Source organism: Diadema setosum, chromosome 1 (assembly GCF_964275005.1).
Source record: "Diadema setosum chromosome 1, eeDiaSeto1, whole genome shotgun sequence".
Classification (NCBI taxonomy): Eukaryota; Metazoa; Echinodermata; class Echinoidea; order Diadematoida; family Diadematidae; genus Diadema; species Diadema setosum.
Window position 1 is genome coordinate 31,159,999 of NC_092685.1, and position 24,347 is coordinate 31,184,345.

Sequence of the window (24,347 nt, forward strand, 5' to 3'; positions counted from 1 at the left end):
TGGCAGTTAGTCATATATATATTGTCTGTTGAGAATGAGAAGGGCGTTAAGTTGTCTCGAATGCTATGGGTCTTGTGACAACTTAACGCCCTTATCATTCTCAACCGACGATATGTACATGCAGTCAACCCACCTACTGCAGCTCAGTAGACTTAGGCTATGTCAGTGACTGCTGAAAACTCTATGTCTTGCTGTTATCGTTGTTGCCACCAGTGATTGTGCCACACAAGCAGCCAGGGCTGACGGCCGGCTTCAAGCCGCTCCTCCGCATCCTCCACTGCGACACCTTCATGTTCATCATACGCACACTGCTGCTGAGGGTTCGCAAGCCAAAGGGAATCCACCTCACCGAAAACATCATGCACAGAGTGAGTGTGGGTGTGGGAAGGGAGGGGAGGGGGAGGGGGAAGGGGAGGGAAGGAGCAGGGGGGGAGGAGGAGGGATAGGTATAGTATATGAGTGTTGGTAACAGAAAACTGATTGGCTCTACTGAATGCATTGTGTTCTCTCAGTAAAGTGGGCAGATATCAAGTTTTTGTTTTAAAGGTAAATATACTGAGGGATGCTTGATACATACATGTTGCAGGAAAACGTTCTTCATATCCTTGACCTGTGACCCCCAAGTAAGCGTAGCGTCATGCTTCTAATGTAGTTTTTATAAACACACACAAGAAGGATGAAACATGCTTTTACATATGAAAGGTCAAGGGGACTCTACTGTTATCATTGGATCAGTCTGATGAAGATGGATGCAGTCTGTGTGTTTATTATTGCCTTTTGTACTCGCTGTTACCGTTAACTCAACAAGTCTATGTTGTGTCTCTCCATCTCTTCAAAGGTGCTGTACCTGGTGGGCGTGGCGATACTAGAATCGGAGGCCAGTCATAAGGAGGGCAAACCGATGACATTCATGATCAAGGCAGCACACGGTAAGTCACACACAGATTTCCTCAACTTGACAACCCATTCAAATTGTTGGACAAGATGAAATCCTTTGTGAACTTTTCCCTTAAGGTTTTTATACCTTGTCTTCCTTTTATATTAGGGGGAATATTGATGGTGTTGAAAATAGTATTAGATTGAAGTTTGCAATATTAAAGGGGGAAATGACAGAAGTCAAGTTTCACAGACAAAAACTTTTTGAATGAGGCAATGTGAGACAGCTCCAAAGTGTGAATTTTTCATCTTGATGTGGGACTAGTCCATCACCATTTATTCATGCACCGTTTGTAAAACTTTTTGAATGAGGCAATGTGAGACAGCTCCAAAGTGTGAATTTTTCATCTCGATGTGGGACAGTCCATCACCATTTATTCATGCACCGTTTGTGTCACAAATTCAAATTTTCAAGAATAAGTCTTGCATGTGTATTCGATGCTTGAAAGAAAGGATCTATCCAGCTGTTTCTTGTGTTTGTTTGTTTTTCCATATCAGTGTCGATTTGCCTTGTTTCTTCTGTGTCTTCTCATGCAGGGTCCCCCAGTCTTTTGGAGGCCCTTCAGGGTCTGGTGGGTTATGCCCGCTTTGAGGCTCACAGTGAGTTCCTTCAGTGGGTGCTAGAGGTGAGTTCATCTTACTGTCACTCTTCCATGTGCTACCCCCCTTCCCTATCCACCCTTATCCCCCCCCCCCCCCCCTCCCCGTTGAAACAATTGCAGTCACTTTGGCAGCAGGCCAGAAACAACCAATCAGCTGTTACATTAGTAAATGTTTCCACGGTAATGGCCTTCTTTGCAACTTGGAAACTCACAGATATTTCTGTGACACAGGACTGAGACGTAAGTTGTTTGAAGTGTTCGACCAATAACTGTATGTTCAGTGACATCATTGGGATGCAAAAGACACCAGGAAATTTGTGAATTACTTGTCTCCATAGGGCCCATTGCATTCATCTGTTGCTACGAAAGTATGCGTTTTGAATATCATTTATATCATTAAAAAAACCAAAATGTCATGGTATCATGACAGTTATTTCGATTCAGATATCTTTGGCTCTTTGTTTTTGTGAATGCAAAGTGAAGATGAATTACAATCCTTCAAGCTCTGTTGTTCTTGTGTTCCATTTCTGCAGAAATTCGAGCAGGTCCAGAAGCTGACGGGCCACCCGGCTGCCCAAATGAAGCCGCCGCCTCCCCCGGCCAGTGCCTCAGGCAAGGAGGATGCGGCCAAGGATGCAGAGGAGCGCAAGCGCAAGGCGGCACTGGCCAAGAAACGCCGCGAGCACCTCATGACGCAGATGTCCGCCATGCAGAAAACCTTCATCCGCAAAAATCCAGAGTTCTTTGATGCAACCAATGAGAGCACCCCTCGTCACCGAACCTCCTCCACCTGTAGCATGGACACTGGGTAAGAACAAATTTTTAGATATTCAAAGTTTCTTCTTAAATTGTGGTTGTTTTGATACCTCTGCCTATCTACTTTGCTCAGGCCTTCTAATTGGCATTTTTTTTTTTACTATTACAATTTTATAATTCTGAAAAAAAAAGAAGATAATGGTAACATCTTTATTTCGAAGGGATTCCTCTCAGCCCAAGGTTTTGCCTACTCCCAGTGTAGAGTTGATTGTATTGTTTGTAGGAATAGTCTAGATTTTTTTTTTGCAGTTTGTGTATGACTTTTTGTGTTTTTTCCAGACTGTTGTACCAGACTTATTCATTTTTCCAGATGTGGGATATTAAAAATGCATTTTTCTACAGCAATAATCACTGTTGTTCAATTCAGATGATTTTATTTCCATACAAAGTAATACAAGTTATTGCCCACAAACCCCCCCCCCCCCCCCCCTTTCTCTCTTTCCTCTATCTTCGCAGAGAGCCTGTTGGCTCTGAGTACCCCTGCTGCCTCGGTCCCAGGCAGAGCCCTGCCGTCATGGCCGAGGTGTCGACGGCAACCTGCATCCTGTGTCAAGAGGAGGAAGATATAGCATTTGATAATAAAGCCATGGTGCTGGCTGCATTCATCCAAAGGTACTGAGTGTAGTATTGGTGGAGTTGAGGTTTGGGGTTTTAACTTTTTGTGAGATATTAAGAAACCACTTATGAAATGTTATAGAGTATTGCCATTGTAAGAGGAATTCAAAGTTTATTTGATGAAAATCCGCTTTGGAATGGCTGAGAAATCCAAAAACAAAGTAAAACAAAGCGATCGTAATAAAAGATGGGTCCCAACTTGTATTAATATCGTTCTGTTGTAGATATCTCAAGCCATTTCAAAACCAATTTTCATCAAATAAATGTTGAATTCCTCTTGGAATTACATGCTTTTTCACATTTCATGAGAGGTTTCTCATTATCTCACCAAAAAAAATGTTAAAAACCTGACGTTAGGTCTCATCCAAAACTATACGATCCCTTTAACCTCACAACTTTTGCAGTAGGGATGCAGTTGTCAAGTTGAAAAGAAGATTCAGTCAGACAACAGAATACCCATTTCTAGAAAATCACCCCTAAGAAAGAAAAAAAAAATCTTATGACTGACCTGCCATTAATGTGTGTCTTCAAATGAAAATGTAGTATCAGTTTTGTGCTGGAATACTGTGTCCAAAGATGTTGGCTCACATAGCTGTTGCGTACATCATACTACCTTCTGTGCTCACACATCTTATAGTTATCAATAACAAGATTATATGTATGATGTTAAATGAGATATATTGATATATTATATTTTCCCAAATCAAAGTAGAGTGAGAGATAATCAGGTAAATTGATAGGTAATTTTAGATAGAAGGCTCTGATGATGTTGCACAATGCCTAAACTTGTCTGACCCATTTCTGTTTGAATCTGACAGGTCAACAGTTCTTTCAAAGGCAAGACATAAAAGAATAGAGAACTCTGGTAAGTGAAGCCATCACCTGTTGTGGCTTATACTTTGGTTACCTATATGGTACACAATTGAGTAGAGTGAATTGTAAATGTGTTATGCACCTGTGTCATAATAGTAAATATTATGCTGATACCACTAATGTAGTGAAACATGTAGGATATTTCAAAGTAGTGGAAGGCTGTAAAATTTTGACTCACAGTTATAGAATGTGTAGAACAGCACACTGTAATGTTTTGTGTCAGAAGAATCCTTAATGTTTTTAATTCATGTGCATTTTCATACAAAAAGTGAATATGACAGAATCAATATTTTAGCTCTATTTACAAAAAGCTTCTCTGACTCAACCCTTGCACCCATACAAAAAATATCTCTTTTCCTTTGCTCACATTTTTTTCTTTCTTCGACTTTATGTAGGATGATCTATTGTTGTGAACATGATCAGGCAGTCAGAAAGGAATAGTTCATTGCAAATCTGTGTGTAATATTCATCCATGTAAAATGTGATGATTTTTATTGATCATGTCAATTTGTTCTGATAGCTACTAGGTGCTGTTTTTGTTTCTTTTTATAGTATAATTTTTATTTCTGTAGTACTGATGAGGGAAAAAAAAAGGATATTGCTGTGTCCTTTGAGAACATATGACAAATTATACAGAAAGTGAAAGTACTCTAAAAAACAAAAAGTATATACGGAATAGATTTATTGACATGATTTGATGTTGTAGAACAAACTGCCAGAGACAATTTTAAATTGTGAGAAAAAAGGAAGTGATTCAACACTCCCATAAAGAAAATCAGAGATATTCAGAAATATCCAGAAATGTACAAATCTGTATTTCAATCAGAAGAGCAATGTTATGTGAGAACAGTTCAAAGGGAAGAGAGACTCAAGGGTCATGTAATCTATTTTGCTGATTTATGTATCTTGCTCTGCAGAGAAATTTGATCCACTGTTTGCTAGCGCCAATCTCTACTGGGGAACGAATGTCAACTCTTGCGGCCACATCATGCATGCCACCTGTTGGCAGGGGTAAGACGTCGCAGAACTGCCTGCAGATGCTATCGCTCTTAAAGGACAAGTTCACCTTCATTAACATAAGGATTGAGAGAATGTAGCAATATTGATAGAACACATCATTGAAAGTTTGAGGAAAATCGGACAATCCGTTCAAAAGTTATGAATTTTTGAAGTTTTTGTGCAGTCACCACTGGATGAAAAGACTACTGCAGTGTGTGATATCACATGCGTACAACCATATAAGGAAAATATAAAGAGAATTTCGCAAAATTTCATCTTTTGAAAAAAGTACACATTCCCTTGACTCGTTACTGACATATGTTATGGGTAATATTATTCCCATTGCCTTTAGAAAGAGGCAAGTCAAGTGCTCTTTTATTATGCGAAAAAAGTGAAAATATGTTGAATTTTCTTTACATTTTCTTTATACTGTTATACTTATATGACATCATGAGCCTTAGTAGTCTTCTCATCCAGCGGTTCCAACACAAAAGTTTTAAAAATTCATAACTTTTGCATCGATTGTCCAATTTTCCTCAAACTTTCACTGATGTGTTCTACTGATATTGCTGCATTCTCTCAATCCTTACGTTAATGAAGGTGAACTTGTCCTTTAAAACCTTTTACATGCCTGTGCACTGAAGTTTGAATGTGACGATCCATTCACTTAGCGTTAGGTCAATCACCAAAACTTGGATTTTAATGCAAAGTTGGACGAACCACTTTGGTGAAAAGATATTACATCTCATAAATGCTGTGGTGATACAATAGCGACCCTTAGATCTGCGATGCAAACGCTTAAGATGACGCTAGTAGGCAAAAAAATGGTGTTCTGCACATGCGCGAGACGGCTGTTTCCATTGTCCAACCTGGAAGGAGGCGTCGTCGTTGCATTTGCGTGACAAATCTGAAGCTTGCTAATGTGGACTAGGGAGATGACATCCTTACCTATTGACAGTCACTTTCAGTTTGTGTATGCTGATTGGTGCGAACAGCATGCCGGTGAATATGCCAGTTGGTGAATGATTTGCAGTTGATGTTACTATCCACTAAATGCAAATGGCAGGTTCTACAGAATTTCTGGCTTCTGCAGCATTGTAAATGAAGGAGCATAGTTTACTCAGAAAATTGCGTCTTGGTTTTACATGCTTGAGATGAAATTGAATTTAGAACAACATTCTGAACCCTAGCCAAACCATTTTTTGTCGTTGAGGGAAATGAATATATGTGTCCACCAAATTTAATAACAATATTTTGAATGTACATGTAGTTTTATCGATAGTTGAATGATGAAAGTATCTTACGTAGAACTGTAGAGAATATCAATTTACAAAGTAATTTCAGAGAACACCTGAAGGAATTCACGTTTCTGTATAGTAATTGCATGTTTGGGGGCATAATTTTGTGCATACAACAGGTTTTTTGAGTCTCTAATGGCCAAGGAGCAGCGACGGAACCTGCGTGGGGCGCTGAACTATGACATCAGCCAGCACCAGTTCCTGTGTCCCCTGTGTGAGACACTCAGCAACACCGTCATCCCGCTCCTCCCGTCGGTCCACAGTCTGCAGAATGCGGCTCAAGAGGGTGCTGTCGCAGAAAGGTACTCGTGTTATTTGGGTGTGATAGTCAGGTCTCCGGGTGTTCTTTCATGATAAGACATTTTGAGTGTTTGTCTCTTTTTTCTTTTTTTGTTGAGGTATATAATTTGTGGTTGAGGGTATTACATTATTCCTTATTATGATCAAAAGTGACTGTGATTAGGGTGCAAACTAGGCTATTTCCATCCATGGATATTTCGTCATGATGCTTACCACAGAAAATCTCCCGAGACCCCAATCAGCCTGCAGGAGTGGCTTGAGGGCATCCAGAAGACCTTGCAAGCCTCCGCCCAGCAGCAGGAGTTTGAGACGGCTGCCACGGCAACGGGGAAGAACCAGGAGTCCGACGTGGTCCCGATGGAGTCGGGAGAAGGTGCGCCGAGTGACGGCGCCACAGCAGCTGGGGATGACGAGGCTGCCGATGAGGGCGAAGAAGAGGGGGAGGACGAGGATGAGGAGGAGACGGAGGACGATGTGCTCGGCCATGGTAATGCAGAGGCCCACATGGAGGGAGAGGCCGCTGCCGGGGCTGGTGACGAGGACATGGGAGCGGTCGGCGGCGGGGCTGCGGCGGGTGCTGCTTGGGGTGATGATGTTGGAATGGAGTCGAAGGATGATGCCAAAGAGAAGACGGGAGCCGTGCCAGAGAGGACAGGGGCAGAAGGAGAGATTGGTGTGGGAAGTAAGTCTGTTCTCAAGCACTTCTTAGATAAAAGGGAAATCAAAGGAAGATGAAGTATGAGCAAGATTGTATTGTCTTATGTGTCCTTGGATAAATTAACTCGATCATCAGGGAGTGCCTTAAATGTGGAACTATAGCATGAGTAAAGATGGGATCTTAGGCTTGTGTAACGTACAATTTGATTTCATGGTAGTTTAATTCATTTGTTCAGATTTATAAGCTGAAAAGGAAGTGGGTAATCTTGTATATCAGTAGAGAAGAATGATTTGCATCTTCTTAAACTCTTATCTAGATGTCTTCCATCTCATTTCATGTCTCCCATTCTCATGTCTTCTCTCTCATTTTCTGAAAAATGTGATACGATTTTAGTCAGAACTATGAAAGCAGTTTACATGAAAGCTAGCTCAAAAATATCTTCCACTTTCCATGTTTATCCTTATTTATTAGTAGTTACTGATTGAAATATTAATCCTTCTATTTATCAGTCTATATGCCTGTTTATTCTTTGTGTATCTATTTATGTATCCATCTTCCTATCTATCTGTTTATCTACCTATCTATCTACCTGTCTATCTATCTATCTGTTTATATTTTTATATATCATTACCATGACTATCTCTTTGTGTTTCTGCTTCACCAGGGTTCATGCCGTGCCAGATTCCATCATTGACCAGACTCCTGGCTGAGACAGTCTCCCAGAAGTTCCAGCAGCTCTTTCAGTTCAACCAGGTCTCATGGTATGAATGACACCTCAACTTTCCCTTTTTACTTTGCCCTTCCTTGTCCTTTACAGCTCTCCTATCGTACATCCTGAATGGTCACATCAAAAGGGGGAATAATCTCCGTGGTATCGCATAGCAATTTGCTATGCATTTTGGATACGACTCTTTTACAGGATGCCATTTGTGTAGCAATTTCATTACGTAGAATTGTATCCCATTTTGTTGAAAATATATGCCTATTGACTTAGAGTGCTATTCAATTTCAAGAAGGGAAATTTTCCCCTGAAAAATATCTGAAGATTTCAAAGACCCTGGTAGACCTCAGTCCATCTGTTTCCCTGTAAATAGAACAACAAAACTACCAAGTATTGAGTACGCGTAAATCCCTAATGCTGATGCAGGGAAACATTTCTGCTAATCATGCAGCATTATTTATGGCAGTTCCCATGTTTCTTGGCTCTCTAATGCTCTCCTTGAATGATTTGTTTGAAGTTGGAAACTATTGTTACTACTCGCCTATTTTTCTTCCTACTGCAGCTTGCCAATCTCTGAGAGTGTAAAGGAGATGATCAGACACTTCACAAGATCAGCGTACACTGTAAGTTGGGATTTTGATTAAATGTTGAATAATGACTGCTCACACAAACTCACAATAGGTACCATTGCACATGCACACACGTACACACTTCACACATTCTTTGTCATTAGGGCACTAACATCGAAGATTAACAAAAATCTAACTACACCCAGTGTACTACTGTGCAAGAATGAATTGAATTGGCATTTAAACAAAACAAAAGGAGGGGAAACGTAAAGTGTGGAATAGGACAGAGTATAAAAGAATAGAGATCAGGAATGCACTTGTCATAATGCATTTTGTCAAAATATTCTGTCCGAACTTTCCCAGGTTGGTCTCCATGTGATGCCAAATGATGATGACAGGAGAATGGCGATCCTAGCCTGGAACACGTGTGCCTACTCCATCCAGGCCACAGGTGAGATGAAATCAAGTTTGTGATGTATTGATATGATATCTTCCTGTCAGAGGGGAATTTACCGAGCACATTTCCTTTCGGGCAGCACTGTGTGTGAGTACTTTACTGTAAAAAAAATAATTACTTTTGTAAAAGGTAATTTATTGTCCAATATGGATATGTTATGTCTTCCTTCAACAATCTCTTTTTGTCTCCTGTGATTGCACACATGGATTGCGCAATACGGTGTTTGGTGATGTTAAAGGGAGCTGTTCCCAGATAGTAATAAATGCAAGGAGAGCAACTGTTTTCCTCACAGCAGAATTATCAGTGACTGATGGTGATGCTGTGATGACGATGATGATGATGATGACACTGATGATGACGATGACATTGATGCTGTCGATGACGATGATGAAGATTACAATAATGACAGTGGCGATGCTGGTGGTGATGACATTGATGATGTTGATAGCAATGATGATGATGATAAATTAACTAGTGGCATTGACACTGACAAGTATTATTTGTTGTCATATTTTCATCCTCAGAGGTTCAGCTGAGGAATGAAGGGAAAGCTCTGTTTGGGTCACTATCACAGAGACAGGTAAGTTTCCAAATTACAGATCTCATTGCCTCTGAAATCTGTTTTCTGTTTCCATAAACATGTGACACAGAAGTGTATTTGTGTGTGTTATGTGCAGTATCAATTACCGTGTCCTTGTGAAATCATTTTGATAGTTCTGAAACAGAAACAAAAAACCGGATGTTATTACCAAAGTATTAAATTTTCCTTCTCGTATTATAGTGATGAAATGTGATATATCTTTGGCATGTGTCAGGGGTGTAGCAGAAAAGATATAAGAAAACGCATCTTAAAAGAAAAAATAATAATAATCATAAGCTGTTGGGTTATTTTTTTGGTGTTTCCTCCATATCTGGATATAGTTTACATTATTCGCTTTGGGAGTATAGATTATAGAGTGTTGTAAATGATAAAGGTATATTGAAAGCGTATCGGAAACGTATGGAGGATGTACGCTGAGGCGTCACATGAACTCATCAGTTTTAGATTATTTATTCCACGGTCTTTTTGTTCCTCTTTACTGTCACACAGTGCATGCGGCATTTAAGTTATGCCTATTACCAGGTAACCATTCCAACTGTGTGCACAAACAAGTATTATGTAATCTGATTTTTGTTTTTCTCTGTAAATGAACTTGGCATCCGAGAGTCAACTGCAGCATGTATGAACGATTAATCTGTTTGTTTGTTTGTTTGTTTTTTTTTTGTCATTACTGGCATCATCAACTTATCATGATGGGGCTGCGGTATTTTTCTCAAAGCAACTGATTGACAGCTGATTATTTGTCGTTAGAGTAACTATGAGTAGGGATTTGATCCCGATTCTGTGTTAGCCCTTTTAGGAATGGTATAAGACCATCCCCCTTTTTTTTTCTTCTTTTTTTTTTTTCGTCACTATGTTCTTCTCTCATGTTATGGAATGCCAAGCCAAGCTGCTAAGCCGGTGGATGCTGTAACCTAATCTTGATTAATATTGTATTTCAGCAGCTGGTCTTTAATCTGATGTAACAAATTAACCTCGCTGCATCTTTACTATTGATATGGTATGCAACTTTACGACTGCTACTTGAGCCATGACACTATGGCAACATTATTAAGCCTTTTGACGGTACCAAGCCCTTTTTTTTCCCCCTTTTCTCCTTTTACATACCCCCAGTTTGCAGCATCACTTACATTGATGGTGTCTTGGTTGTTTAATTATTTTGATTTCTGATATATATATTCTCCCTTTGGTATTCATTCCTGCAGTATCTATTTTTCTTTCCTTTTGCATATCAAAATTGATACTCTTTTGATATGTGTCAAGGGAGTGTCAGAAGAGGAATAAGAAAGTGTATAAAACCATTTTATCTTTTTCAGTGTATTAGTGTATTAAGAAAAACCCCCGAAATGAATCATTTTTTATTTTAAGTGTTGTATATAATACATGGGTTTAGTGAATGTGTATCAGAAAACGTAAGGAAGGTCTGTTGAGTATCAGGTGCTGATAAATTATGTATGTATCCAGTAATAGCTTATTTTCTTCCAAAGTCGTCCTCTTTCTTGTTATTATCCACTGCTCTTTCCACACGGCATGCCATTTCGGATATGCCTGTTGCTGGTAACCACATCACAAGTAAATAATCACATCTGCTTGCATACTCTAGGCACCTATATAAAGGCCCGGTCACACAGCCCAAAAAGTGCGTAAACGCATGAATCACGCAAGAAATTCGATACATGCGCTTTGTCTGATGTGGAACCTTCGGAGTTGTGCGCCGGATCGGCGCTTGCTTTACGCGATTCCAGGTTTTGAGCAGCTCAAAAATCGGCTTCGCGTAAGAGTTTATGCAGTATTGCGCTGTTTTACGTAATTTTTGCATAGTTTGCATAGTTCTTACGCGGACAATGCGCGAAATATGCGTGGAACATCAGTGATCGTTCGCAAAAATTTTGCCGCTATCGTGTTCACACGTGAATCATGCGTGATTCACAGGCAGTTCATTAGTGATGATACGCAGATTATGCGTGGTTTTCCATGGACCTCGGTCATCGTGCACAACCACGTATTCACCCTATTTGGGGCCTTTGCGTGCCTATGCGCTGAAAGTGCGTGGTTTGTTAGTGATTTTTGCGTGATCTTTCCGTAGTTCTTGCGCAATTCATCAGTGATTTTCATCAGGTAAATCAGCGAAAATTCTTGACAGACAAGCACGCACAACCAAATTTCATGCGTGATTCATGCGTTTACGCGACTTTTAGACTGTGTGATCAAGCCCTCATGCAATGTGAAATTTCGGTGTAAAAGAACCTAGCTGATGAGGGTGCTTCTGTTATTGGGCTGGTTACCTCCAAGAGTGTGGTGTTTCTTTTCTTTTCTTCTTAGCAATTTTTGTTATCTCTGCTACTTTTTTCCCTTTCTTCTTCTTCTGTCTTACGCTGCTTTTTACCAATGCCTATAAGGTGGTCGACATAATGTTGATGTTGAATTGTACCAGTAGTAGTTATTTTTTTCTCTTTTCTTATCCAGTAATACAGTTATTTTTCTTCTCTTTTCTTTTCCTTTTCCTTCTTCTTTTACCTGCAATTCTCATTATAATTGACACTGATAATGCTGAATAGTTTGGATAGTTTTGAAGTAAACATAGATAGCATTTCTGAAGTATCCTTTTTTGCTCAAACAAATCATGATATTCATTATTTGTGTGTGCCAAAACATAACTTTTTTTTTAACACTAGGATCCCTCGTCAACATGTCAACGTTGAACTATTTTTCCGCACAATACAATGTTATCCCTGTTGAATTTTGATACACTGATATGTTTTTCACATACTTTGATATGAGTCAAGGGCATGTCAGACAAAGGGATCGAAAGTGTATGAGTATATTAAATTTTGTCCTAGTGTATAATAAATAATCTAATAAAATTATCTTTAAGGAGTGAAAAACGGATAGCAAAATAGTACACCTGTGTATCCTCAGTGGCATGTATTGTAACTTGTCTGATGAGAAGTTGGCTTCCGAGAGTACTCCTGCTGGACTTGATGGTGGGTATATTGTGGACTGGTTGCGTTAGGGCTGCCCCGTCGCTGTCTTACCACGAGTGTCGCCCATACTTTATTTTGTGTACAGACTCATGACTTCACGTGACCTTGGTGGGTGTCTCTGCTGGGGCAGCGTGTAAATTTCCTGTATAACAACAGTTGAATTGGATGATAAGGAAATAACAGGCCCTGCGTCAATTGCTAATGTATTTTACCTTTATTTCTCTCAGATTGGGCATGATCTCGCCAATAAGATTCCTACATCTCAAAAGAAATTTTATGAATTTCTTCAATCACCCAATTTAAATTCATTCTTTTTTATCCGATTATAAGTTATGGGGTAAAATATATCATTATGAGTTTGGAAAGTAAAAGAAGTTCGGGACCTGATTCTATTGATAATGTTATTTTGAAAAATATAAAGGAGAATATCATTGAACCTTTAACTTATATTTTTAATTTGTCATTAAGTAATGGTGCTGTTCCATTTTGAATAAAAATTGCCAAAGTAATCCCAATATTTAAGGAAGGTAATAAAGAAGGTATTTGTAATTATAGACCAATTTCATTGCTGTCATCATTTTCAAAACTGTTAGAAAAAGTTGTTTATTTAAGACTTCTTAAATTTCTTAATTTTTATGACATTTCTGATTTACAGTTTGGTTTCTGCAAAGGACATAGCACTTTTCAAACAATTCTCTCCTTTATTGAAAAAGTAGTCAAAGCTGTAGATAGGGCTCATCACAGAGTGGGTGTCTTCCTGGACCTCTCCAAGGCCTTCAATACCATTGATCATAAAATATTACTTTATAAATTATGTCACTATGGTATTCGTGGTAAGACCTTGGAGTGGTTCAGGAGCGACCTTACAGCAGGGAGGTGGAAAGATGGCAATTAATACGTTTCTTTATCTGGTCAAAACTCCTGCAACCAATCTGTGAACTGTGGTGTTCCTCAGGGTAGTTTACTGAGACCTCTTTTGTTCATTTTGTACATAAATGATATAACAAATGCTTCTAATATTTTATCTTTTATACTTTGTGCTGATGACTCAAATGTTTTTCTTTCCCATTCAGATCCTCACATTCTGATGGATTTGTTAAATTCTGAACTAAAAAAATTGTTATGTTGGATAAGGTCAAATAAGTTGTCTGTAATAAGTAAATCTCCTTAAAACTAAATGTATGTTGTCTTTTATAGGGTCAAAGGTCATATTGTTGGTGGATGGTTTGTGTGCGCTCAATAGGCTATTCCTCGACGGATTTTGTTCAAATTTGGTATGAAGATATGTACTGTGATAAGATCTACAAACCTATAGATTTTGGATCAGCTGCCCCCAGTGTTTTGTCTTTTATAGGGTTAAAGGTCATATTGTTGGTGGATGGTTTGTGTGCGCTCTATAGGCTACATTTGTTAACGGATATTGTTCAAATTTGGTATGAAGGTCTACCATGATATGAGCTGCAAGTCGAAAGATTTTGTGCCGTCTTTTATAGGGTCAAAGGTCATGTTGTTGGCGGATGGTTCATGTGCGCTCTATAGGGTACATTTCTTAACGGAATTTGTTCAAATTTGTTATAAAGATCTACCACAAAATAATCTACAAGCCTATAGATTTTGGATCTGCTGCACCCAGTGTTCTGTCTTTTATAGGGTCAAAGGTCATATTGTTGGTGGATGATCTGTGTGCGCTCTATAGGCTACATTTCTTCACGGATTTTGTTCAAATTTGGTATGAAGGTCTACCATGATATGAACTACAATTTTCTTCCAGTTTTTCAGGGAAAATGAATTGAATGTTTGAGTTGTATTACTTATACATGTATGTCACACAGTTGGCGAGGAAACAGTGGTGTGGGTTCAAATAGTTTGCATGAAATACACCAGTGTCGGTTGAGGGTGATGTGTATCTCATAGTTGTGTGTTTTATTTAAACCCAGGACGACTGCTTGCGTTGCTTGATCCGCTATGCTGTGGTCAACAGCTGCCTGAGTGACTACGCCCATGTCCAGCAGCACGCCATTAGGCTCCTTTCTGGTGAGTCTGTCCGCAGAGAATGACCTCATTCTGAGACAAATTAACATGGGCTATTAAATTGGAACATGCTGTCACAAGCTTTGCTTTTGCGGTTCCTTCATATTTCACATGTTATAGAGAATTTTCTTTTATGTACATATGCTGACACACTTTCTTGTCATGACCAACTTTATATCATATTTTGTATTTTGCTAATTGCTTGTTGGTATTTTTGTTTCTTTTTTGTAAAGTATGTGTACAGATGTGAAGTGAAATATGAAAATAAACAGCTGGAACTGTTCACTGTGTCCGAAGTTTAAGACCAGCGCAGTTTCAGTAATTCAATTCAATTCAATGAAAATTATTTTCTCTAGATATTTTTCTTTCTTGATTTTTTTTGGTGATACTGTGTAATAATGGTACAAGCTCATTGTTAAATACCCATTGTTAATTTGCCCCCTAAAAATTTCATGGCATCTTGATGACTCGAGAAAAGGTCTAAATATTTCTCTAAGGCCTGGTAAATGGCTATATGAATCACAAGTAGAAAAGATTCGTAAATTTGGGGCCACGAGGTCAAAGTTCATGGATTTAGGACAGATTTGTGGTCAAAATTCTATGGCTGTATAGTGTATACAGTAATTCAAATGAGCATCTGAATAAATTGCATGAAACCAAGTGTGAGGATGTACTGTGACAGGGCAATTCTCTTTTTGGATCATGGTATAGGGCTTATGAATTTAACCTGTCTGTGTCTGAAATTTCATGATTGCCACTTTTGACGGTAAAAAGTCTTTGGCAGAAGTTGATTAAGCAGTATATGTTTGTAAACTAAATGAGCAGTTTGTCGTGAGGTTATCTGTGGGTTTAGTGTTTCTGTGTCAAGGTCAGGTGTTGAGATGAGACTCAAAGATTGATAAAATTAATATATTAGGCGTAAGATGCCTCCATGCCTGAGGTCAGAGGTCAGAATAAGACTCTAGTAAAATTGATACCATTATGAGGGCTTCAACCTTTGAATAACCGAAGGCTAGGTATCATTTTGTGTGACTCCTTTCCTGTTGGTTTTCCCCCACAGCTCTTTATCCTCAGGAAGCTTCTGTGACATCACCTGAATCGTGTATACTGGACATTGACATGTTTACGTTACTAGTAAGTGCGTTTATTCTCAAGTTGATTCTGTAAGAGCTGTCAGTGGTGTGCTGTACTGCCATCTTCTCCTATGTTAATGCACGTACTGTCCTCCGATTTTACTCTTTTCATGTACTTTTCACTGTTAGTCTCATTTCACAGACACCTCTTTCCCCTTCTGTACCATTATCCCTTATTTGTAGACCTTCAAGGAACACCAGAGACATTGGAAGAGAGATTGTCTTTGAAATTAAACTGTTGTGCAAATTTCAAAGGAAATGTAAGCAACAAGTGAATTGACATAATTTGCATTTTCATGGCATATATGGAGAGAGCTGAAATGAAAAAGAAATAAGATAGTCCAGCCAAATCTTGATATCATTTTTGTAGTTGATCATCAGACCAAAGTAGATCTAGCTCTGCTTTTGATGTATCGACATGGATTAGTATCAGTAATGTGATTTTCAAGATTTTGTCTTTGATTATTACTCACGTTTTAAAATTTCTTGTATACCTTCATCATACCGTCTGGTTTTGTATTTGAGGGAAAATTCAAATATGAAGAAGGAGGGGGAAAAAATATCATACTTTGCTGGCTTGACTGTCATATTAAATTTCTTATGCAGAGATAGAAGACATTCTGTAAAGTCTTTTGCTAATGGCTTGGGGTTAATATGTCCACCAAACTTTAATACTTTGATGTGTCTTCTGTGCCTTCCCCACAGGTCAGTGTGTGCATGTCACTGCCCCGCCTCTACAACAGCAATGAGAGGCTGTCCATGAGTCTGATGGGAGGACCAGTGAGTGATCACCACCTCCTGAGGGTCGTCTTCACCGCTCATCTCGCCCAGATCCTCCTCACAGCACCAAGGGACATCACATGTGAGTAGTGCGGGGTTGGTTGGTTTGTTCAATGGTTTGTTTTATTTTCTATCTGACAAGATGGCTGGGTAGCCCACATTCAGCTGCACTGGTTGGTCTTCCATGGGGTCCAGTTGGATGTGAGGTGGGACTACTTCATGGGGTTATGCACCCTGCTTTTCACAATGAATGAATGAAGTGGGATCTTTTCCGTCCGTGAGTTGTGACTCTCTCACACGTGGGACCTCCATTTTATGTCCTATCCAAAGAACAAGAGTGTTTTGCCTCTTACCAGAGGGGACAATGTGATTACACACAACTTTGGTCAGCTCAATGTGGGAATCAAACCCCAGTCATTTGGATTGGGGTCTTGGGGGTCACCTGTTTACTCACGTTATACCAGGCCCTTGCCTGAGTGGTTGCTTTTGAATAACATTGAAGCTGCTACTCTGGGCACTTACCCTGGGAAAATATGACCATATTATAGTCATTATTAGCATCCTGGGTTTGAGGGTTGAACAGGAATGTATTGGCTTAAAATTGTAACTCTGCTTTTCTGGGGCATTCCTCTCCACCAGAGCTGTCAACTTGTATTTCTTTAAGTGAAAATGATTGTGTTTCATTTTTTAGCTTGCCTGTTTGGCTCAAGTGAGTGATTGCAGCCATTCGTTGTCCAGCAGAGGGCCAATAAATTTCACATTTTCATCTTCTTGAAATTACAATGTAAAATTTTACCAAGCTCAATCAATTATCTCTACCAGGAAGATGGAATAACTATTTGTTCAAATGGGCACCATGACCCCCTTGATGTCTGCTGAATTCATCTGGCAAGTAATGGGTCCCCCCCCCCCCATAGGGTCTTAGATGTCTCCCTTGGATACCTGTAGAAAGAAATGTCACATCTTGGCCATTCAATGTAATCTACATTCATTTACCTCAGATTGTCATGATTTTGCTCTCTCTCATCTCTTCCTCCTAGATAATGTGGAGATGAATTCTCTGTCGGGTGATGAGTCGATGGAGGAGGACGGTAGCAACGTGGACGGCAACGGGGAGGGTCACCATCTGGTCCGAGTCTGCGAGATGCTGCTAGAACTAGCCGGGTAAGAACCACAGAGGAGTACCCAGCTTGGTCTTCAGTCATATTCCGCTACTCACACCAAACCTCAGTGCTTTGTGTTGTGATGAGATCTCCAAGATATCTTGATTTTCACATTTAAAGAGTTGTTTTTTACCATGAGTCAGTTTCTCCATTTCCTTATACAAAAGCCTCCCAAAACATCAAATACATAAATGTAGTAAAAAGTACATCAGCCATGTGATACATAAACATCAGTCATGTGAAACACAAACATCAGTCATATGCCCTATATAAACAGATGTGAACATATCACATATGTTTACACCATCCTGTGTGTAAGTCAGATCCCTCAATTTTTCAAAGCCTCTCATTGCAATGTCTCATCCTTTGTTTTTGGTAACTCAGAATCCAGTCAGGCATATCAACATTATTCCTGCCACAGGCAGAAGTGGGAATTCAAGCATGTCATTTTAAGGGGCACATTGCAGAAGTCAGTGATCCATGCATCATTAAAATGGGGTTAGCTGTAAAACTTCAAGGGGGAATGTGCACTAGTCTTTTGCCCCCAGGGGTTTACTATGAAATGTTGATTGCAGAGATGACACTGACAGTTTGCAACAGTGTGGCAAGCTGAATCCCAAGGAGAGTAGTGCCTGGTTCAAACACCATCACAGGGATTTGCATGGTAGAACAAAGCACACTGTTCTTCCCTCCTGTGACTTGCATTATTGACACAGCTTTGCCTGTATATTGACACAGCTTTGCCTGTAAATACCATGCATACGCCATGTAACTCACAGAATTCATTCAAATACACATTACACTAAAGCAATATGTGTTTCTCCAGCTGATTTCTCAGTTGACTCTTTCTTTTATGAATACAGATGTCTTAGAAATGGAATCTGTGGCAAAATAGTTGATATATTTGTCAGTCATGTTGGGATGAATGTGATTTAGATTTCTTATCTTTTCTGTTTATATGGTATCCACTCTGTCTACCATGTACTGTTCACTGTCATCTTTCTTCTTGTTTTTTTTTTTTCCACATTTAGCTTGTTTTTTGCACATATGTATAATTTTATTATTTTGTTTCATTTTCCTAATTTATGAACTTTGTTCTCTCGAATATCTTTCCTTTCCTTCTTTTGTTTCTTTCTTCCTGCTTCTTTTATTCTTTTCCTGTCTTTCTTTCAATGTGCTTTTTTCTCTAGATTGGAGAGGGTAAGGATCCCCCCGCCCCAGGGCTGGAACCTCCTCAAGCACGTCCAGGTGGCTTGCCTGCCGTTCCTCCGCTGCGCCGCCATCTTCTTCCACTTCCTCACCGGCGTGCCATACCCAGCCGAACTGCAGAGTGAGTTATCAGACACAGAGAGTCAGCTTTCGCAGGGTAGGGATCCGGGAGCTCTTTTACGGCTCGCCGCTTCTTTTGGACATGGCTTAGAAGTGACGTGAGGGTGCAGTACAAGCATGCCTTGAAGTTTGCATCCTCTAACCAATTTTCATTTTTTGGTGTTTATTCATTATTTTCTCTTTTTTTGCGATGTACCAGTAATTGATTTGGGTAACAAGAGAACCCATTGGCGTTTGACTTGAGAGGTCTGCTTCTGTACAGGGCACTACTGTCAGCATGCAGTGAGGTATTGACCGATTCGGGTTCGTTGAGGGCAGCAGACATTTTATGGCACTGGGCGCAGCCATGAGCTCAAATTGCGGTGTCTCAGCCGACCCCCCCTGCTCTCCCCTACCCCACGGGCAACATGTTTATCGCGCACTTGTAACAAAGGTTCGCGCACTAACCAAGCATTCGCGCACTCAGTACGAGACGCCCATTGGCTAAAGCAACCATGCATCAGTTTTTCATTCCGTGCGCGTGAGAGGGGTGGGGAGAGAGAAGGGGGGGTCGGCTGAGACACCGCAGTAATGGCGCTGCCCATGCCAAAAATACACATAGCGCGTCACAGAATCGGTCAATAATAAGATTTGCCCTCATGTTGACGGCGCTGCATGGAAGCATCGGAAGTTGGGTGCATACTTGAAATGACACATGTGGGACTAATATGTTTGTTTAACAATGTCCCATGACATACCACTTCATTGTGGTTGTGTGAGGGTAATGAAAATCTCACAGGATATGATTGCTCCGGCATGAGAAATCCAGCTGTGACATAGCATAATATTTGAGGGGGAATATACCACTCTCATGATTTATATCACGGAATTTGTGCATCTGTGTTTCCACTAATATAAATGTCCATGCCCATGGTTTATATCCTTTTTTTCAGTGCAGTTCCTTTCATTTAAACATTATTGTTCCACGTCCAAATGTATCGAAGCTTGTGGGTGTGATAGTCCGAGTTTGATATGTGCACCAACAATATTATCAGTAAACTGAAACCATAAAGAGCCCCTGAGAACATATATTTACTTTTTAAAACGTGTTTGTGGTAGCATGATTCCTGTCCATGCTTTCGTGATGCATACGTGTTCAGCAAATATTTACAAAGAATGCATGAAGTTCTCATGCACTCAACCCATCGATTTAACTGGTAGTACATCTGTGTGTTTTTTAATGACATCAGTGCAATCGTATGGTTAACCATGTTGGTTGGTTGTTCACTGTTGCTCTGTGATTATATCAATCTCCATGATACCACATTGTATATGTTTCTTCTTTAGGTGGCTGTCCACAATGTGTTTCAGAAATTTTAAAGATAGAAGAGACTCATGGCCAGAGAATCATTCCCAAATTGACTAAATGAATATTCCATCATACATGTGGAATTTTTTTCTTCTGATTTTTCCTGTCAAGTTAAAACTGTGGCATCAGGATAAGCAGTAGCAAGTCATCGTTACCAAACTGAAATTTTGTTATCACAGCATCATTTCACACATTTCCAAAGTTAAAACTGTTACTCTGGATCAAGATGCATTTAACCAGTTGAAGACTAGTCCCGAGTATACTCAGACAGGTGTCTATGGGAAATATGTGTTATAGAAAAATCAGCCTGTCCTCAACGGGTTAATGTAAGAGCATGTTAGGTTTGAGTTGTTTTTGTTGGCTTTACATACAAGCATTAGGCCCAGTCTGTTTGAATAAATGAATTTAACTGTACTGAATTGTTAAGCAATGATATTTCACACACCGCCTTGGTGCTGTTCAATTTATTGATGCAGTACAAGGAATATTGTGATAAAGATACTATTTGTATATTACACGATATTCAAGGTGTTAATCTTTTGTGTGTATGTTTGTCTTTGTGCGTGGTCAGACCCTGGTATCGATGAGTTTGAGCCACTGTGCCAGTATCTGGACCTGCCCACCAACCTTGCCAGCCTCTTCAACTGCTCCTCACTCCCTCTCATGGAGGAGATGATCAAGCAATGGTGCTGTCATCCCGACATCAGGTCAAAGGTCACCCATCAGCACTCTGACCTCGTCAGGTGAGTTTGACAAGCAGTAGAAGGTAAAGACGCTCCATCAAGTTCAGGTATTTTGGGCACTGTGCCATAGTGGATAGGACTCCTGACTCCCAATCAGAGGACCCTAGTTCGATTCCTGCCCAGTGCTTGCATCCTTGGACAAGATGTTTTTTCCCCACCTTGTTTGTCCCTCTCGACCCAGGTGTATAAATGGGTACCTGGCAACAGTAGGGGAATAATAATGGCAGGGCCCTCTGGTAGAACAGTGATAATAGTAAAGAGGCTACCCTAGATAAAGAAGACCATATTATTATTATGATCATTGTCATTACTCCCAAAGATATGACACGTTTGATGTGTTACATGTACATTCATCAGGCACTATCACTCATCTCTTAGCTGTTTAAAGACCTCATAGAGGTAGAAATAAAGAACCTATGTACATTTGTTTGTCTTTTTCTTCTTTCAAACTTGTCAGACTATTGCCATCATTTGGATTGGTTGTAGGATTATGGCTGTGATACTTCTTCCATGCCCAGTGAAAATCTTAGTATTCCATCAATTGCTGTTTTCTTATAAGAATTAAATTTGAATTTATTATTCATATTTCACAGCAAAAGACAGTATTTGTCAGTACTGGACCAAAGAGTACAAAATCATCCAAAACAATTCAGAGCGTAAAAATTAATCACAAAAGTGAATGCAGTGATTCATAGATAGGTAGATAGCACAAGGCTTGTTTTTGACTGAATGATGGGACCAAAGTTAGAAGTCCATATCATGCAGAACTGAAATATTAGGAACCCAACTAAACTATTGTTCGCATGCATTTTATTTACAGTATCACCCATATAGTTACAAAAAAGAGTTCCACTGTAAAACACAATATTTTCGCGGCATGAAGTTTTCGTGAATTGGAGCCGACGCCTTTTTCTCGGCGTGAAACTTTTGCGAGTTGCCTCTGACATTCAATGCAGATAGTGTGGACAAGAACTTTTGCAAATCTTGGCTCGTGAAATTTGTGAAATTCAAATGCACGCGAACATTTGTCGTTTTACAGTAACCACTTTCCCTTTTGTTGTCAGTTTGACTATGTTGGATTTTTATATTTCTTAATAGAAAAAAAAAATTACAGTTGAAGCTATGGTTGTAGTACCTGGGAAGATAGAAGTTGATGAAGATGATTGTGATCCTGTTCTGTTTTCAGGTATCCCCTCAAGATTAACCAACTTATTGATCTACCTCGGGACTACAGCGACCTCATGAATGACAGATCATTATTTGCGTAAGTCGAAATGAATCATTCCCAATCACCTTTGCGATTTTTAAAGTTATTGTGAATCAGTAACCTTACAAAAGGAAGCAGGACCAATGAGAAAAGACATGGAAGAAAGGGATCATGAATGCTGAGGGGTTAAGATGTGCTATGGCTGACTTTTTAGCAATTGTCACCCTCTGTTCAAATGTATTTGTAAGATTGTAACTGCTGATCTACATTTTAACAAATATGCCAGAAAAAAGGGACCCAACAGAATTTTTTCCCCAACATGTTTGTTAAAATGTGACAATTAATAAAATCGGCCACAGCTCAAGAAAAGACATGTTTTGGGGTATTTGTTTCACTTCTGTTGTAATTACATCGAAATCATTCGTATCTGAGCAAAATCCTTGCTCACTGTGGCAGTACTCACTTTGGAATCCTGTAAGCTCTTTCCTCGCTTTTGATCATCAATAACAATCATGCTCCCCTGGATCTCTTGCAGTTGCCCTCGAGGGAGCAGCACCCAGAGTGACAGCCGGGCCCCTGCCATGTGCCTGGTGTGCGGGACAGTGGTCTGCTCCCAGAGCTACTGCTGCCAGAAGGAAATCAATGGGGAGATGGTGGGTGCCTGCACTGCCCACGCCATCATGTGTGGGGCGGGGTCGGCCATCTTCTTGCGGTGAGTTTAATGACCCTTCAAGTGTACTTTGGAGATAAGGAACTCTGTGTGGCGCGATGATAGTCACGGGTATATCGGTTTTCAGGCTGAAGCCTGAATTTTGAGGCGTGGGAAATATCCATTTTGATAAACTCTCTTGTTTTCTCTGAAGCTCCTGTTATATTAACTTCTAGCCCCTTTGTACATTCTAAATGACATTTCTATTAACTCAATGGGTAATAAAAAAGACTTTATCTGCCCCAACAATAAGACCTGAGAAAGTCAATTGAAAGAATACTTAGAGAAATATGAAGTTAGGAATTTCAGAAGTGATGGATTAAAGAAAAAAAAACAAAACAAAATGACACATGTGGAATGATGAGTGCGTTTCTCTGTGTTTCTTTTCCATTTTCTTATTCCTGCACATTATGTAGCTGTATGGCATTCAGAATTGATCATGTATGTCAGCAACAACAACAAAAAGTACCTCTGAGAGGTCTGGAATTTGCGTGACTTCATTCTATTGCCTCCATGTGAGTGGATGCTGCAGGCATTACTGAAGGAGGAGAATCCTGGGTGTTTAGTGTACTACACACCACACACTGTAGTGCACTTATCACGTTACCTTCAAGCAATCTCTTTTCATCCGTCTACCTCCAGTGTGCTGTAGGCTCTCTTCGACTGATTGCTTCTCTTCACCCACACGTTACGTCTGGCTTTGTGGATGGTATTAATGATGAGACAAGGGTACTTGAAGCTCTGCCGTTGTGATATTGAATGGAGTCGTTTTGAAAAATAAGAAAGAATGATAATTGTTTTTGTGGGCTTGCAGGGTGAGGGAGTGCAATCTGCTGTTGATGTCGGGAAGGAATCGTGGATGCTCCTACACCCCGCCCTACCTAGACGAGTATGGAGAACCAGACCCTGGTCTCAGGTGAGAGAGCGCTTAGAGTATGGAAGTGTATCCTATTACCGAACAATTTTAATTCAGTTGCTCCCAGCGGGCTTCCTTCTGAATTAAGTCAGCTAAAAATCTGCCAGTATATAATAGAAATGTTGATCATTCTAGCTGTAGCAGTATTCCTTGAAAAATAAGCCACGTACTCACAAAATGTGCATTTGAAATGACCCTTTCACAGAAGCTGCCTCTTTTTACTGATGCAAATCGTATTGTATTTCCGAATGTGCGCCCTCTAATGGGGAAATTCATACATTGTATTTTTGGTCAGTGTGATTATAACGCTGGATAAGGAACATATTATTTTCATTATTTTGAATTTACTTACGTTTTTTTGCCGCATTTTAGCAATTTTCCAGTTTGGTTTCCCCTGTGACCGTGATGAAATAACAGTGCGCTGTACCATGCGTATAAAAAGCATTCTACACACTTTTAATGTACACGTTCGGTAATAGAATACCTGCCTATACTAGTCCTTCATTGGTTGCACCTTGAATCTGAGGGAATTGTGATCAGCAATAGTTGTGCTGTTACT

The 24,347-nt window shown here is 39.8% G+C and overlaps 1 protein-coding gene across 1 annotated transcript in view; it reads left to right on the forward strand.

The window, feature by feature from the left end:
• LOC140229715 (E3 ubiquitin-protein ligase UBR2-like) overlaps positions 1 to 24,347 on the forward strand; it is a 69,507-nt gene that overhangs the window by 43,521 nt on the left and 1,639 nt on the right. The window contains exons 27-50 of the mRNA XM_072309957.1: positions 214 to 368; positions 839 to 929; positions 1,474 to 1,562; positions 2,072 to 2,346; positions 2,811 to 2,966; positions 3,788 to 3,834; positions 4,760 to 4,853; positions 6,259 to 6,441; positions 6,658 to 6,821; positions 6,876 to 6,913; positions 6,950 to 7,121; positions 7,762 to 7,858; positions 8,381 to 8,441; positions 8,751 to 8,838; positions 9,369 to 9,424; positions 14,367 to 14,463; positions 15,521 to 15,594; positions 16,299 to 16,455; positions 17,414 to 17,537; positions 18,727 to 18,866; positions 20,785 to 20,956; positions 22,143 to 22,220; positions 22,699 to 22,875; positions 23,687 to 23,788. Coding sequence (XP_072166058.1) covers positions 214 to 368; positions 839 to 929; positions 1,474 to 1,562; positions 2,072 to 2,346; positions 2,811 to 2,966; positions 3,788 to 3,834; positions 4,760 to 4,853; positions 6,259 to 6,441; positions 6,658 to 6,821; positions 6,876 to 6,913; positions 6,950 to 7,121; positions 7,762 to 7,858; positions 8,381 to 8,441; positions 8,751 to 8,838; positions 9,369 to 9,424; positions 14,367 to 14,463; positions 15,521 to 15,594; positions 16,299 to 16,455; positions 17,414 to 17,537; positions 18,727 to 18,866; positions 20,785 to 20,956; positions 22,143 to 22,220; positions 22,699 to 22,875; positions 23,687 to 23,788 — 2,887 coding nt within the window. The remainder of the gene's footprint in view (positions 1 to 213; positions 369 to 838; positions 930 to 1,473; positions 1,563 to 2,071; positions 2,347 to 2,810; positions 2,967 to 3,787; positions 3,835 to 4,759; positions 4,854 to 6,258; positions 6,442 to 6,657; positions 6,822 to 6,875; positions 6,914 to 6,949; positions 7,122 to 7,761; positions 7,859 to 8,380; positions 8,442 to 8,750; positions 8,839 to 9,368; positions 9,425 to 14,366; positions 14,464 to 15,520; positions 15,595 to 16,298; positions 16,456 to 17,413; positions 17,538 to 18,726; positions 18,867 to 20,784; positions 20,957 to 22,142; positions 22,221 to 22,698; positions 22,876 to 23,686; positions 23,789 to 24,347) is intronic.